This window comes from Vulpes lagopus, chromosome 6, assembly GCF_018345385.1.
Source record: "Vulpes lagopus strain Blue_001 chromosome 6, ASM1834538v1, whole genome shotgun sequence".
Lineage (NCBI taxonomy): Eukaryota > Metazoa > Chordata > Mammalia > Carnivora > Canidae > Vulpes > Vulpes lagopus.
In genome coordinates, this window is record NC_054829.1 from 61,013,318 (window position 1) to 61,031,379 (window position 18,062).

General features: G+C 41.8%; 1 protein-coding gene across 5 annotated transcripts in view; it reads right to left on the reverse strand.

Annotated features, from left to right (window-relative positions):
- Positions 1-18,062, reverse strand: part of NPAS3 (neuronal PAS domain protein 3) — an 841,567-nt gene that overhangs the window by 24,094 nt on the left and 799,411 nt on the right. For all 5 annotated transcript variants that reach the window (XM_041759624.1, XM_041759625.1, XM_041759623.1 and 2 more), the window contains 2 exons: positions 4,611-4,804; positions 156-262 (listed from right to left, as the gene is read on the reverse strand). In XM_041759624.1, coding sequence (XP_041615558.1) covers positions 156-262; positions 4,611-4,804 — 301 coding nt within the window. The remainder of the gene's footprint in view (positions 1-155; positions 263-4,610; positions 4,805-18,062) is intronic.

Here is an 18,062-nt window from a genome sequence, read left to right on the forward strand (position 1 = left end):
GACAGTCATCTCAGGGAGAAATTAGCACCAAAACCAAACAGCAGAGAGAAGAGAGGGAGACACACACACACACAGAGAGAGAGAGAGAGAGAGAGAGAGAGAGAGAGAGAAAGATGACCCCAGCCAGGCTGTCCCCACACACAAGAGGTACTTACAGTCTAGGTGACTGTGTCTGATGCCCTCAACATCTTCGGCGTGGATGAAGTGATAGCATCTCTTCCCTACAATGTCTACAGGGGTCAGGTCCATATAATCACTAATCCTGCAGAGAGAGGAACATAGGCTGGAATTCAGAAGGGGAGGAAATACAGAAATTGTTCAATGACTTAGAAACGAATCTGCCTACGGTTTTCATTATACCAGGGTACCTGGGAGAGGTGGCGCCCTGAGGGAAAGGAAGCCCTTTACAGATAAGATGATTTCCTTAAAGGATGTCGGACTTTTCCAAAAGTAGGGAAATGTGCTAGATCAAGCAACTGTGTTTAAATAATGAGACAGGTTTTTCGTTTCTTTCTTTCTTTCTTTCTTTCTTTCTTTTTTTTTTTTTTGGCATCAGAAGGCACATTTGGACAACATAATTCCATGAAATTATTGAGAATCAGTAACAATACAAGATCCTCATTAGAGGCCAAGATAATTCAAGGTTACATAATAAAATAAAAACATGTTATGGTGATACCAAATGATTAGAGACACCTTTCATTTAAACAGATTGGTCTTCTATTGGGTATTTCCATGAAAAAGGGCTTCAACTGCTTCTTGGCACAAAGTCCAAATTGGCATTCAAGGGATATAATTTAAATGCTGAGACATACAGATGCCTGGGGGTATTATCTTTTTCAGCCTTAGTCATTTGGGAGCTCAGCTTTCACTCCTGGCCCTTTTAACTGGTACTTTGTGGTGGATTCCACACAGAAACTTTTAAACCATTTCAGCAGCTCTTCCAGGCTTGTGCTTGACAGTACGTGTGTGTAAGCCCGTGTCATTGATTGTGCACACGTCAATGTCCTCAGGCAGGAGCACAGAAAAATAGAACAGAAATTGGAAAACATGTTGGGGGGTGGGGCGGAATCTGCCCTGATTTACACAAAGACGTCAACATGCTTATTATCCTCCTCCCTGTCCAGGTACAGATTGGTTTTGGGCAGTCCAAAACGGAACATATCTTTTGTTTATTCTCTTTAGTGTCTCTGTGCTTTTTATGGTTTATGGCTTATGACAGAGCCAAATAGGAAGTGAGTCTTTAGAAAGAACATATTTAAGAAACCTCTGAGATCACTGCTGGAGAGTTCAAGCTGACCTCCAAGGCAGGGAAATAAGGAACAAAACCAAACCAGAATAATGTGGAATACAATTAAAATGTACTACCCAGCGAGTGGATTTCTCAATGTCTAATATTAAATAAGATTTCTGGCCAAACTAGAATTCTTGGTAAGACGAGACAAAATGGGGGCAGTATGAAGAGCTTTATAACTCCATGGTTTTCTGGTAGCAAGGCAGATTATTAGTTGATGTTTTCCTAAAACCATTAGCACCTTTCCAAGCTCTGTTTATACCCCTTTTCTATAAATGGGTGAACAAGGATGTCGTTAAAAGGCCCTCATTGGTGTTTCTGAAATTTGCCAGCTCCTCTGAAAGCATCTGATGTCAGCCCTGTGTGCGGCCGTCCTAGGGAATGCAGGGGAGAAAGTGGTCTCTAGAGTCCAGAAGAGGGCTTGAGTTGCTAGTAGCAGTTCCCTAATTAACCAATAAACCCTGGGGAAAAGCCAGCCATACTTTAGGGAAGATGTTCTTTAGTTTATGCTTTATTGGAATGAAATCCTTCAAAATATCTGAAGCACTTCTATGTACCAGAGCCTGTGACTGTGGCGAATGTGACCAGCTTGGTGTCCAGAGACCTCTTAATATATGTATAGAAAGCCCCAGACCAGTGTGATGAACCTATATCAGGATCAGAATCCTGATGGTACCTTGTACTCTGAGCCTCAGTTTCCTTATGTATAAAAGCAATTTAACAGATTGGCCAGGGGATTAATGAATGAAATGAAATGAAATGAACATAGCACAGTGGCTGGCACATAAGGTATGCTGTCTCCTCAGGTCAAATAAGCAGTTACTTTTAACACAGGTCCTTTTAAAATAATTTATATCATCAGTTGAGAATTAATGCCATATTGTATTGGCTAATAAGGGGTTGTGGAAAACAATTTTTTTTAAGGGAAGAAAAAAGGCTTAAAGTGGGTCACAGAAAATGATCTCAATTATTGGAGTGGCACCATAAGGCACTCAGGTCCATGAAGTAGAATTAATCAATCTTTGATCACAGGAATGAAAATTAAGTGAGGGTTTTGGGATAGGACAATCACCAGGAGTAGGTAAATAAGATGAGGCTCTGTTTTTCGGAGGGAGTAATGGTAGTAAAATCTAAATCAAGGGAGCCCAACATAGGTTTTCGAAGATGTAAAGCCACAGGTAGCATCAGACTTTCTATCTGCCTCCCTGGGTTGGAGCTTCATCTCCAGCATTCTCTGTTTTTAATCAGGATACACAGCTTTGTGGACTAGGACTGTGTTCTTCAGTGGATGCATAGATATGACAGGTCTCCTTCACTGGTTAGTTGGACTGCTTGCTTAGCAATCGGCCTGACTTCTCTAGAAAAAAAAAGTGACAAGTAATGCAGAAAGGCCCACATGTGGCTAAATGCCTGGTTTTAAAATCTGGCACATTTCGGGTTCAAATTGTGACCTTGGGCATATCACTTACCCTTCCTCTCTAAACTAAAATGGCCTGAGGGTGATGAAGACAGTGGCAACACTCATCTCACAGAACTGTCTTGAAGCTTAAATGAGATGATGTATATGCTGAGCTTCGCATATTGCCGAGTGTGTATTAAGCGTTCAACAAAAGCTAACTATCTTTATTATTACTTGCTAACCCCTGCTAATCATTTTGCTGTCTTTCCTGATATTCTTTTGCCATTCCAGAATACCTTACACATAGCCGAGTACACAGTCACAATGATCACAATTTTAAGAAATGCCAACAAAACCTGAAAAACAGATTTAGAGTTACTTATTCAATAAGAGTGATAGGTGCGTGGTATCTTTTCCCCCATGGAACACTAATAGCTCAGGTGGGTGTTTTTTTTCTCCTGGAGAATTCTTTCCTTTGAATCCAATTCTGACCAGAAATGGTACGCATTTCTAACTTGGTCTCAACATCCTCAGAACTTCCCAGTGGGCTGAATGTAGATGCTGGCTATATTCCTCTTGGCTAGGCCCTGAAAAGGTCAATTATCTGAGATACTTGACCATTATGCTCTTGCATTTTGCCTCTGAAGGCACTACCAGGGCTCGGTGAACATATACTACCTTCATGCCTGACAATAATCCGTGCCACAAAAGCACCCTCTCAAAACTGCCTCAATGATTCTGCCTGTGGCACCAGCAGATGGATGGTATCATGGAAGCTTCCTTCCCATGGCCGATTTGTGGATGGTTCCCCTTCACTCTTCTTCCTGTGCCCCGTGATTCTCTCTTCCTCAAATCGGTCTGATGATGGGCTGGTGACTTCTGGGTGAAAGGTCTGAGGGGGCACTGTCCCATTTCCTTGTCCCTTGCTTTGTGCTTAATGGAAAAAATGAACTTTTAAACCAGAGGTTAAAAAGTGCTTTTATCAAAGCTCAGTGTTAAGGAAGGACTGCCAAGTCGTTTATATGATGAGTCTTTTTTTTTTTTTTTTTTTAAATTTATGATAGCAAACGTCAGGATTACAACGTTTTATTTAATAGGTTTGCAGATTTTTTCATCCTTTTCCCTCTGGGGGCCTCAAATTCTCATTTCTCCCCCTACATGTGTTGTGGCTTGAATATGTCCCTCCCACCACCAAATTCATCTATTGAAGCCTTTACACCCAATGCCATAGTATTAGGAGGTGGGGCCTTTGGGAGGTAACTAGGTTTAGATGAGGTCCTGGGGATGGAGCCCCCGTGATGGGATTAGTGTCCTCATAAGAAGAGGAAGGGACCAGCAAGAAGGCCGCTATCTGCAAGCCGGGAAGGGGGCTTTCACTAGGAACCTCATTAGCTTGTACCTTGACCTTGGACTTCCCAGTCTCCAGAACTGTGAGAGAGAAATGTCTGTTGGGTAAGCCCCCTGGTGTGTGGTGACGCATTCTAGCAGCCCTCAAGCAGCTAAGGCAATGTGCTGAACACCTCTGTGAACCCTGAGCCTCCCGAGGCTGGGCCTGGACAGTCGTCAGGGAGTGGGGCTGGCCGAGGCATCGGGAGATACCTTTGGCTGCATAATTTTGCCAAGAACGTCTCAGCCCTGCTCTCTCCTTGGGTTCTCGGCCAAAATGGGTCTTAATTATAGCATATGGATGTCTGGGTATCCCGATTCATTCCATTGTCGTCCCTAATGGAAATCAGGACAGCAATGTAGATTTTAAATAAAAAGCATGTTTGGTGTCAGTCCAAGCAGCCATTAAAAATAAGATCAGGATTTCTAATGAGCCTCGCTGGGAGAGTAAAATCCTTCCGACCGCTGCAAACGCCAACCTTCACCAACGTGTAGCGTACAACAGAGGAAATGAGAACAAAAACAAAGTACCTATTTTCACAGTAAATGATATTGAGGTCCATATTTACTCGAGTGACGAACATATGGCAGTCAATTCTGACTTCATTGATCGTAGGGGGAGGCAGGGCATGAGCCACAACCACAAGACCCATGATTTGGCTGGGAACGGTCCTCCCGTGGGAGAGAGACACCCTCAGTCGTAGCCGGCCCGTGATGTGAATCACCTGTAACAGAACATTAAGGACAGGACACAGTCACATTTACGTCTGGGACGTAACAGTATTTCTTTTGAGAAATGCAAAATTATGTCTGGAACGACCAGCATTAGCTTGTATCTTCTGTAACGATAATGGCTGTCAAAGTGCCCTCAATGTCCCCAAGGCAGGGACATAAGAGTAATAATATTATATGCTGAGCTTTTCTCAAGGCAGCATTATTACCATGCTATTGCTATTTTAAAGACTTTGTCTTTCCCGTTCTTCTTTTCTCTCGCCCTCTGTTTTTTTGTTTTTATTTTTTTTTTAAGATTTAGAGGAAATGTACAACCAGTTAAAATGACCAGAGAGTTGAGCAATGAGCTGCAAAGGCAAATGGTTGAATTGTCTGCCCTTGTTAATGGATGATGCTTGTCTGTTTCCAAATCTGTACTGAGTGGAATTACATGGCCGTCTCCTTTCAGAGGTATGGCCCAGAACTTTCCCTTCACTGGTTCACTGGGGGTGGGAGTGAGGGTTGATAACGCAAAAAGGCCAAAAGACTCCAATTAATACAAGTCTTAGTGGCAATGACATGAATGGGCCCTTCAGAACATAGATATTCCATGTCAGAAGGCACTGAGCTACCAGTACTACTGTGATTTATTGCACTGCCCTATGGGGTTGAAGCTCAGAGGAGCTTGGCCTATCATTTGTTCCTCGAACTCATTCTAAAGTAGGATCAGGAAATCTGCACCGTTTTGGTGGCTCATTTCGGTTTCCTGTGCAGAAACAGGTGGGAGAATATTGGACCGTGATTTCTGGTTGCTTAGCCGAAGTATACCACAGATAGTCCAAGCCAGCCAGAACCAAAGTAAAGTGGTTCATCTTCCTCACACAACTTAAGTAGTATTTTTACAGATGCCCTTTGAAAAAATCCCTTTGCTTATAAACTACACATAGAAGGGCAGCCATAATGTCAATTTCCTTAAGTGATGTTTTGAGGAAACGAAATCATAAAAGGGTGGAAAAGCATCAGGGATTGTGTGCTTTTGGGATGACGGAAGTCGTGTGTGTGGATGCGTGGGGAGAGGAGGCTGCTGGAGATGCATGTGTGTCCCCCTGTGTGTGTCCTCTAGCTGTGTTCCTAGGACTGTGCTGTGGTGCGGGGGACCCTCCAAAACTAGGCTGTAGATGTAATCACTGTGAGCCATTGTATCAGGGAGCTCAGTTTAGTCGTTAACCAAGTTCATGCCCTTGGTCTGCCTCTCTAAAAATGTATCACTGAGCACTAAACCACTTTTTGAGACTGTACTCTTCCTTCTTCGCCATAAGGAACTCAAGTGGGAAAGTGGGTCTCTGGCTTCCCAGGAGCAATAAGAACTAGCCACTGCTCTCCTTCCCAGGGGCTTGACTGGTAATTCCTTTTTCATTTTGTTTTTGTTTCCCTTAAGTTATTCAGTTTTCTAAAAGAAAGCCACACTGCTGTCAGTCAGGAGGCAGGATCAAAGCCTACAGGGCTACCCTTTGGAGTCCTGGTGTCCTAAATAATACCTTTTCCCTGGTTCCCCTTCACATTTGCACCCAGCGCTGCAGATCTGGAGATGCCAATGAGAGAGATTACTGAGGATACTTCAGGAGCAGCTTTGTGACCACCCACACTTGAAGTTGACTAAAATTCATACTCAATGCACCTTTGCTTTAAGCTTTGGTCAGACGAGCTACTTTATGAATATTTGAAAATGTTCCTAGAGGCAAGGATGCTAAAACACCATCACAGACACACATTTTTGTAAGACCTCATTAACTAATAAAGAAATAGCTAAAAGAAATGGGATTAACTTCACAGGAGGGGTGTTAACAGTCCCTGGTCCTCCTCCCAGCTAGGCTTACATAGATGCTCATTTATCATTATCTGTCGTGTTTTATCAGGAACTCTTAGCTTCTTGGAAAAACAGATCTATAAATGCTCAAGAAAATATGCACTCAGAAATGATATGATAAATAAATCCTCACTTGGTATTCTATTCCAAAGCAATTTATGGGCTTCTGGGCTAGAAAACATTTTGGGAAGGCACAGAGGCAGCTAGCGGGGGAGCTGTGTGCATGTCAGATTTGCCTATCCCTCATCTCTGGCTTTGCCTGTGGTCATGAGGGTGTTGAGGGAGGTCAAAAGTTAGGTCCTGTAGGGGTCTAGATTTGTCATTTTCTGATGTTGTTACCCAGGACAAGTCACACAACTTTCTGCATCTCAATTTTCTTTTTTGTGAAATGGGGATAATAAGGAGCATTCTGCAGGGACGTTATTAAGAAAATGAAAAGAGGGGACGCCTGGATGGCTCGGCTGTTGAGTGTCTGCCTTTGGCATAGGGCGTGATCCCGGGTCCGGGAATCGAGTCCCTCATCGGGCTCCCCGCGAGGAACCTGCTTCTCTCTCTATGTCTCTGCCTCTCTCTCTGTCTGTCATGAATAAATAAATAGAATCTTAAAAAAAAAAAAAAGAAAGAAAATGAAAAGAGGTAATGGAGGTGAACACTTTCTACCTTGTGAAGAAGTGTCCAAATTTCATTATAATTCTGTTTGCCCTTCAAAATATCAACTGAATAATAAAGATCAGGACTGATGACTAATTTAATCTTGACCCAAAGCCTAATAAATGAATTGTTCTTATTTTAAAGGATCATAAACTTTCATGTTTGGGAGACAATTTAGGAGGGTCTACCTTAGGTCCTTCTCTCTTTCCTTTTTTTTTTTTTTTTTTTTAATGTGGAAAAGAAGCTTCTGAAAAGTCCATTCCCTGTCCAGAATTGCCTAGCTTAGAAATGGCAAAAAGAGCTCAGAACCCAGGTATCTAGGTGTTGTTAGAGGGCCATTTCAACTTTGTTACGCTTATGTGCATATTTTTATTGGATGTGCATATTTTTATTGGATGGATATATTTTTATTGGATTAAACATCACAAGTTTATACTAGATGCCAATTTACTACCTTCAGTAAACTGTATATTAATCTTTAAAAATATTTCACTTATAACCAGAAGCTCAGGTTATTTGAAAAATCTTTGAGAAGCAGTACAAATTAAGATGAAGAGGAAAAAAAACCCCTAATGCGGTAACTAAACAGTTAAGAAACGTCAAAGGATATGTTTGTCTGTAAGTACCTCTGGAGGTGAGGGAGGTTGAGACTGATGAGAAGAAACGGATATCTGTTAAGTTCCATACTTAATTTTTAGGTTGAAATTAATGTATTTTTCCAAATCCATTTCATAATGCAGACATTTTCCCCCCAAGTGGCAGGTTATATAAAATATTAGAAACATGTCTGAACGCACATACAGAAACACATAGATAGTTGAGTTTTTCCACTTTGTAGTTGCTTTGAAGGCCTGAGGTCTACAAGACAGAGTATTTTCAGAAGAGCTGAGCTTAAGTCCTAGCCCTGGCACTGTACAGACATGCAACTATGATGCTCAAAGAACTGAAGTGACATATTGACTTTCTAGATCAGTATAGTAGAGATTAAAAACCCAGTATAAAGTGAGTAAATTCAGTGTAAAGGTGCCTTTGTTTTCTTAAAAAGGCATTTTTGTTTTCTTCATCAAAGCACCTAATATTGGTGCTTTGGTTTCTAAAACATACTATGTGCAAGGGACCTTGCTAGGTGCCAGGGAGCAGACCACAGTGACTCAAATGTAACCTGTCCTCAAAGAGTTTACAGATTACACCGTGGGAGGAGACATGTGTAATTACTTGTAATACAGTGCTCTTGGGAGATGACACAGTGTCTGATAAAGAAAGTGGTTCTCCAGCCTGGTTATGTGACAGAATGACCTGTGGAGCTTTATCAACATGTGGATTCCCAGACTTTGTCTCCTAGATATTTTAATTCAGTGGGACTGGGCTGAGGTCTAGCATTTATTTGTTCTTTGAAGCTTCAAAGGTGATATCTACTCTTGGAGAATATCTGGCTAAGTGGGTTTGGAGTTAAACTGGTGATTTTCAACCATGCTATACATTGGACTTACCCCAGGAGTACCTAAAAAATCTCCATGTCCAGAGGTGCCCAAATTGGGTTTCTTGCTGGGTGTGGAGCCTACTTAAAAAAAAAAGTCTCCATGTCCAAGCTGTACCCAAGACCAATTAAATATGGATCTCTGGGGTAGGGGCCTTTCCAGGTTTTACAGGGCTGAAATGATTAGTTAAAATGTATTTAGAGTGCCTTCATAGGTGCCTGATATATATAGTGTGCATGCTCACAAATACAATTTCAGTTAAGTTAGAAGTGTGTGCCATAAGAAAGATACAGAGTAAGAGCTTGGAGAATTCAGGATAGGAAGGAAATACCTTTGACAGAAGGATCAGGAAGGCTATGTGAAACTGGCATTAGAATAAATAGTTGACATAAGAGAGGACTATAGAATGGTGAAAGGGATTTCCACACAGGGAAAAGGGCGAGAACAAATAACATAAAAGGGAACCTACTGGGAATGTCCAGGCCTCTGGGAGTGCTTCAGTTGGTGTGAGCAGGAGAAGAGACAGAAATGGGTGGGCCAAAATGGCAGGCAGAAGCATTAGACATTAGCAATAATGGGAGCTGAGGAGAAGCACCATGATTTTGTGCCTATTTTATAAGATGATGATGATGATAGACTGAATGGAAGAATTGCTGACAGAGGGACAAAAAAGATTTCCCTGTGGTATTTTTTATTTGAGCAGCTTGGAGTCATTCTACAGGGTCTCCTGGGGAGAGCTGGAAAAAGGAGTTGGACACATAAGAGATGATAATTGAAGGAATAGTTTTGGAAGGTGGTCCCCCTTACTCCCCATGATAGTTAAAACCAACAGGTTAATGGAATTATCAATAAAGAAAATAGACATGAGAGAAGAGCAAAAGCATCCCTCTCCACTCCCTGCTGTGAGCATCTGAAACCTAAGGCAACTTCTCTTTTTCTCTAAGTTAAGGTTCTCTTACTCTATCATGATTATTTTTGTAAAAAAAAAAAAAAAAAAAAAAAGGAATATTTCTGGAAGCTTGAAATCCCCTTTTTCTCCACCCGCAATTCCATTCTGACATAAATGCCAAGCTTGCCATATCGTTACTAGTCCCAGTGGTAATCCCAAAGAATGGGATGGCTTCCTTGTAAAGTTAAGTAGGTGAATGGGAAGTGACTTTAAATACAAACATATAAGCCTAAATACTAATATTATGTCAAGAACCGTGAAACTATAAAAATAGCACAGATACTATAAGATGGGAGGAGTATTGTGACATAGAAATAACATTGAATTGGAAAATGGAACATGTGGTTTTAGTTCTGGTCTGGTAATTTTGGCGAGTCATCTACTTTGGCCAGGGTAGCATTCCTCAGATTAAAAAAAAAAAAATGGAGCATAAGAACCAGATGAGACATAGGGTTCTTGTGAAGTTCTAGAGAATTCTATGGCTTAATGGTCCACGGAGTGGCCTCTAGTGTGCTGTAGCACTATCCATCACCACTCCCCTACCATGCTTACAACTCCGTGGGCAGGGCAGGAGTTTCAGAGTTCAGCTGCAAGTTAATAAATGCAGAGTTTACTTTAAGAATTGGTTAATAGGGTTTTATGGGTTATATCTGGGTTGAAACAGTACTTTGGTTTTGGCCAGTGCCAGGTAAAAATTGCCTCTGTGTTCTAAAGGTTCATCTTAGTCTGGTCTTAAATCTAATCTACAGACATTCTTTCTTTCTTTCTTTTTTTAAAAGATTTATTTATTTATTCATGACACACAGAGAGGGAGAGACAGAGGCAGAGACACAGGCAGAGGGAGAAGCAGGCTCCATGCAGGGAGCCCGATGTGGGACTCGATCCTGGGTATCCAGGATCCAGCCCTGGGCTGAAGGCAGCGCTAAACCGCTGAGCTACCCGGGCTGCCCTACAGACATTCTTTAAAAGAGATTTCTAAAATAAGAGATTCTTTGCCCCCGAACTCAATTTTATACAAGAGCTCAATCCTCATGCTTCCTTTCATTGTTCTTGTTTTATCATAAAGAGCTCTACAAAAATGCTAAAGCCTGTATTTTTGCAAACCTCTTACACAGCACTGCCCAGATGCCAGCCACAGTGAAGCAGAATGTGCAGGGTTTTGGAGTTGAAATTCTACCATCTTTGATAAAAAATGTCCAAATTAGCATTATCTGACAGTCCCATATTGAAGGAATCATTGTTTGACTTTTATTTTTCTTCTGATACACCCAGCGGATGTGCGCAGTGCTGTAAGTACATGTCCACAGAGTTTAGGATGAGTGTGGGAGTGTTAACAAGCCACGTTTCTTGGACAAATATATATTTCTCTTCCTGCCATATGCTCTTTCAGTCATCTGTTAGTGATAAACACTTAGATGTGCTCCACTAATATCTCCTCATTATAAACAAGCCCATCACAAAGACCTTGATAAAACCTCCCCTCTGTCAATACTCAAGGAAAGAAAGTCTGCAACAGAAAAATACATCTGGAAGCTATTCTCCATTCTTTCAGGAATAAATTTTGGTACTAGTAATATGAACCGTTTTCTTTATCAAAAGGAAATGCTAAGTATTATGTGCATTATTTTCCACATATAATGTCAATTACGGAACAGGGCTAGGCAAATAGGAACAAAAAAAAAAGCTGCAGGCGTGAGAAAACTATGGATTCCCTGGGTTGAGAGCATCTTCAGAGATTTTTCACTTGTCCTTTAAGGGAATCCAAATTTACCTTAAAAATTAAGCTTCCTTCCGGCACTCCAGTCTTTTCTCTTTTCTTCCCCTGTAGAAGTCTGGGTTAGCATACAGATCATCAAATCACTAGCTCAGGTGGGAAAGTCAGCTAATTATTTTTAAGTGGTGGGGGCTTTGAGGTGGCCCCCAACCCGCAAAAAGATAAAGGTTTAGCCCGGTCTCCCAAACCTAAACATCTAGCCTATAGCATAACAACTTCATTTAAACCGGTGTGAGGATATCAACCTGATAGAAATTACTTAGTGCAAATTTGTAGGGAGTTGGTCTCCCGGACTTAGACCATATTCATGGGTTGGAGAATTGGCCTAAATACAGGTCTCTCTGTCCCTGTCTCTCTGACTCCTGCTACTTCAGTCTTTGTACAAGGCCCTGAGAAAAACAAAATAAAACAGCAAGAAAAAAGCTTGGCCAAAACCAAGTACTTGTCCAGAAAGGTGAGCAGTACAGAGAAGAGGGCTCCTAGCTGAAGAAAGTGCCATTGGACCCCGTAGGGGCAGGACAGCAGAAGGCCATTCCCCTTCCTTTTCCAGGAGCTCACATTGTATTTCTGAAAACTGACTCTATTCTAGTAGGCTTGGTCATAATTCACAATAAGACTTGAGCAACTGGGGATAAATAAAAGGTAGAAGAAGGAAAAGGTAACTTCTCAAGGCAGGGGTGAGATTTCAGGGAGGTGAGGTTATGGGGGGGAATGAAGTGGTGGTAGGGAGTGGGTAAAAATGCAGACTTTTTTCAGGGCCCCCAGGAGGATACAACAGGAGAGGTGGTCTTAGAATGCCCTCATCAACTAGGTGTGAAGATAGCCATCAGCTCGGGAACCGTGCATTGGTGGGAGGCTTTCTGGGAGTTTGTCCCGAAGTATCTCTCTAAGATCAGGGACCTGCAATACTGGGCAGGATTCAGCTCACTAAGCTATAGGACTAGCAACAACCTAAGGAGAGTCTCAGATGCGCTCCACTTAGGGCGGCTCTGGCGGCAGAGAAGAGAGGAGGTGAGACTGGGTACCTGGGGAGCATCCTGGCCAAAGGTAAGAAAGAGGAGTCCTTGGTGGAAGCAGTAAAAGGGATACAGTTAGCAAGTGTTAATTCTCAGGACCCCATCTGGTTTGAATGGCAATAAGATGAGTGGGAGGGGGATCTAACTGGAGCACAGCCAGTCAGATGCTTGCTTGGACTCCTGAGAAGACTCCTGAAGGTGGGTTCAGGAAGCAGACAGACTGGTAGGGTAAGGGCATTTCTGACTATGGTAAGCAGAGGAAGGAAGGAAGCTGAGGCTAATTTCTCTACCATCACAGAGATTCTAAGGTCTTGAAGGAAGAGACTCATGCACAAGCGTGAGTATGGGCTTTCTTCCAGATATAGATAAAGTCAACTCACACAAGTAACACAAACAAATGGGCTGGTACACGAGGGAAAACACACTTTCTTCTTTAAATTATAAACCCTGGGGGCGCTTGGATGGCTCAGTCGTTGAGCATCTGCCTTTGGCTCAGGTCATGATCCCAGGGTCCTAGTGTTAAGCCCTGTGTCAGGCTCCCTGCTCAGCAAGGAGTGTGTTTCTCCCTCTCCCTCTCTCCACCTCCTGCTTGTTCTCTCTTAAATAAATAAATAAATAAATAAATAAATAAATAAATAAATAAATAAAATCTTAAAAAACAAACAAACAAACAAACCCAAATACCTAATGTTGGTATCAGGGATTCATGTTAAAAAAAAGAAAAGAAAACAAAACCTCTAGGGTTAGTGGTTTTGGAATTTGAATGTGCCCAAGAATTACCTGGAAAGCATATTAATTAGGTGGATTCCCAGGCCCCACCTCTAAAACTTTGGATTCTTGAAATCTAGGGGGGCCTGGGAATCTGCATTCACCAAGCACTGGGCTGTCCTCCTGCAGCATCCTTCTTATCTAAAGAGCGGAACCGATCTAGAGATCTTAATGAAGATGACCTAGAGACTGATCACAGACTGCCTCCTACATGAGTGACGAAAGATGAACATGTATTTATGGTTGAATCTGGACTGAAAAAAAGACCCTACTCTATAGGACACAACCCCTTATCTTGGTTCTTTGAAAAATGGAGGATTGGTGCATGATAAGCAGGAACCCTGGGCTGATGTGGGATCAGGATGTATTTTCTGAGCGCAGGGCTGCCCGAGGGAGCAGCCTTGGGAGCCCTGTCAAGGCGCCTTTATTTGTGTAAAGGTCTGCGTTCTCTCGGTGGCCACGCCACAGTGGGCTGCACTGTTGTGCTGCAAGCCTCTTGGGGGAGGTCGAGCTCTGCCAATCCCCTCCCCCTTGCCCAGCCTGCCCCTGGCTTAGCTCCTGATTAATTCAGGGCAATCCTGAGAGGTTAACCCTTAATTTGATGGCTCTGGTGGGGAGCTGAGAGATTGCCAGTGATTTATCACCCTCAGTTTTTTTTTTTTAAATGTAGAAATATTTTCCAAGGCAACAAATAAAAAATTATTTTTAAAACCCACATTTAAAAAACATTAGCTACAGCATTCTTTTCTTACATGACTGTATCCTCCACACATAACAATTACTTCTCATCCATCTCTTTTAACAAACTTCAAATACATAACATAAAAATATAACTATAATTACAGCCTTAGTTTCTCAAAATGTGTCTGGACTCCATATTTGTTTCTTGCTCTCTTTGGAGAAAACAGTCTTTCTTCTACCAGAGATAAGATTTTTTATTGGGATAGTTTAAGCTGGAGAGATTTCCTTAACAAGATTATGTAAATGTATGCCAAAGACATAAACCACATTTTCTCAGAGAGTGGAACACTTCAAATATCATTTAATAAAACAGGACCATGGGTAGAAACACCTCGATAAATTGTTAAGGGGCAAAGCAAGAAGGCTGAACCAGACACATCTGATCAAATTTTGTTTGATTCAGTTACTTTATTAAAGTCTCCTAGAGAAGGACAGAGGACCATCGTAGCTCTGTAGAGGGTAACACTTTTATTCTTCTATCACTTGGTGTGGAGGAGGAGGGGGTATCACACCTCATGGACCCAAGAGGACCCTCGTGACTCTTGTGGCTAAGAGTCACCGACTTGAGAGTGGAGTGGCAGTTCTCAGTGTAGACTGCAATTTTATTTTCCCACAGCATTAAAAAAATAAAAAACAAAAAGACTCAGAACTGGTCCCGTGACAAATAAGGAATAGAAACTGGCTCCCATACAACTACCTATCCCAGCCCCATCCCTACCCCAATACTGTACCATATTATATATTTTCTTTAGAACCCACGAACTCTTATTAGCAAAGATATAAATGAAATGTTTTTTATTTATGATCTTTGCTTAATACTTTTGTTGAATGGGAATTTTACTTAAATTTCTTGAGTTAAACAACAAGGCTTGTTCTAAGTTAGTCTCCTTAGCCTTTGTCTCTCTTGAATCTGCTAGTAAAATTTATACGTAGACACTCAAAATTGCAACAAATGTCCAAAGACAGCTGTATACCATAGACTGAGTGCTTCTTTGCCTGAAGACAGCAGTTCCAGAGAGCTCTTTGCCATCCTGAGAAAATGTGAAGCTAGCCTTAGTCTATCTTCTCCACTCAATCTGAAGGCCTACAGGAGAATAAATGACTACACACACACACACACACACACACACATATACATGAACACACATATACACACATGCATACATACATAAATGTATATATGTGTATATACATGTATTTTTAAAAGTGTATATACATATATATGTATTTTTTATAAAGATTTTATTTATTCATGAGAGATAGAGAGATGCAGAGACATAGGCAGAGGGAGAAGCAGGCTCCCTGCAGGGAGCCCAAAGTGGGACACGATCCCGGGACTCTGGGATCATGCCTTGAGCCAAAGGCAGATGTTCAATCACTGAGCCACCCAGGCATCCGTAAATGACTATATTTTTTTATAACAAAGGAAAACCTTTAGAAAAAAATCGCTCTTATTTGTAGGAGTCAGCTACCCATTTCTTCCTCAGTTTCTGAGGATGCAGAACTACAGTTATCCATGTAGATGTGTAGATTGGCCTTTGTGGAAGGATAGTTTCTGGTCTCAAGGGCTGATAGAGTTTTTCAGCAACCACTTCCTTAAGGGGGAAGCACACAAGTATTAATAATTGTATTTCTGATGGTTAATTTAGAAGTTTTTTAAATTTGTTAAAGATTTTATTTGAGAGCAAGTGAGTGAGAGAAAGGGAGAGAGTGTGCACACACATATAGGGGAGGGGCAGCGGGAGAGGGAGAAGCAGATTTCCCACTGAGGAGGGAGCCCAGTGCGGGGCTCGATCCCAGGACCTTGAAATCATGGCCTGAGCTGAAGGCAGATGCGTAATCGACTGAGCCACCCAGACAGCCAATAATTAAATAATTTTAAAGCAAACACATTGGTTATAAATATTTTTGGAAAAAATTAAAACCCTCATAGTCCCCAAATTCAGACATAGAATTCCTTAAAGGTCAAACCCAAAAAGATCACTTCCCAGGACGTTCCAGGAGATATGTGGGACTCAGAAAATAATGCAAGAACAAAGAGCCTTCTCTTAAGCTGGGCACTTTAGACCCACATATGTGGAAGAAACCACACAGAAGGAAGCCAGGATTCCTCAGTTTTCCTGGTACACTCAGGCAGCATGTAGCTGTGTGTCTGAGGGCACCTTCTTTCTCGACATCAATTTCCTCATTGGGAAAGTGAGTGGGCCTCATGACATGGCCTGTGAGGCCCTTCCCTAGCATTGCATCTGTTGAATCCAGTATCTTTAAACATGCAGCCAGACCCATCCTCAAAGCCCTAAACCTCCATAACTCTCAATCTCTGTTACCTTGGTTTCTATTCTTTAGGAGGCCTGGGTATTATGTGTTGAGCATCGATTAGCAAAGGTCATTTTCTTAAACATTTCTTAACCTGCCCTCTAAACTCTGTAGCTCATATATTTTATAAGGCTGCTTAATTAGTCCTAAATTCCATCCTTCATGAGAGTAATTTCTAGTAATGACACGCCTCTCAAAATGTCTCTTTATGTAGTGAATGAATCTGTACTTGTGCCAAAACCTCTTTGTGTTCAGCATCCCAGAAAGACTGCACGCTGGAGATGGGGGACCTTGCAGAAGGCCTCACGCACCCCTCCCATGTCACAGGTGTGGAGAGGGACACCAGTGCGGTGACTATATTGCCCAAGGACACAAAGCCAGTCAGTGGCGGGCACAGGAGGAAAGGCGAGGTCCCCTAATGTCTTGCCTGATGCCTTTTCTCTTATTTGGTAGTGCATTCAGCGGACGTACTCTCTTTGGTTTTCCTCCTTTGTTTTCCCAAATGTGTTTGTATCTCTTATAAATGCCTCGATCAAATTTAGGATTTTAACCTTCAAAAGACCCCATGGCCCTGACATGGGTTATTATCCACTCAGCATATGCGATTCAAAACACTCATGTGACTTTTGTGCCTGTCACCAGCTCATTTGCTGCGTTTGGTTTATTCAGCCATGATTAGAGAGAGTCATTTAGAGACACACATTTGGAAACTCTTTAACAAGCTTCTAGCAGTTTCCTTTCCAAAGCTGTTTAAGTAGATGAGGGTGTGGTGTCAGCAACGACAGCAGTTTCCTCCACACTACTGATTCCCCAGCTATTCCTATGTCTTTATCAGGACTTCCATTTTGTAGAAAGGCTTTTAAAGAAGGAGAGAGAGGGAGAGAGAAACCAAAGATGCACATTTCAGAGCCTCTAAGCCATCATTTCAGTAAGACTGACTAAAAAATTAAAATTGAAACCATCACACTATAACCTGAAAGTTCCCTAAAAAAAAAAAAAATCCCCCTCCCTCTTTTTATTTTAAAGAATACTTTTTGAAGTAATTGGCACAAAGACTGTTCTAGTGCAGATTGCTGCAAGTGTGCTCTTGGCAAGAACATCATAAGCACTAGAAAAACTTTAATATGCTCAAGAAGCCAAATACAAACTGACACCAGGAACTCAAGTGTGGGAACAAACAGGGGGAAAAAAAAGGGAGCATCTCGATTTAATACAAACCTACGTACAAAGGGACCAATTTCTACGATTCATGGTTTAGCATACAATGCAGCTGTCCTCTGAGTGAATATAGAGTAGTTATACATAAGAAATTAGAATTATCAATTCGAGGGAATTTCTCAAGAGTCCTTTTGATATGTAATACGGCAACTATAATGCCTAAGAAACCAGATATCAATGCATTAAATGAGATCAGGTTGGGATCTGTTTAGAAGAGGAGGGTTTAAACCTGAAGCTTCTCTTTGATTTGACCTCTGGAGCAGACCCTTTTGCAGGGAAACTAGAAATGAATAGCTTTACCCCTACCTGTAGCCTTGCTTCCCAGGTCTTTGAATATGTTTGAATACGTGTGACCCAGGAAGGGAGGTGGATTATTTCGAAGTGTTTCCTACATGGAAGAAATGGGAAGAGCCTGCCGCCTTTGGCACTCTGCAAAATACGGGCTGAGTGTTCAATTCCCTTTGTTTCACTGAATATGAGAACGAAAATGATTT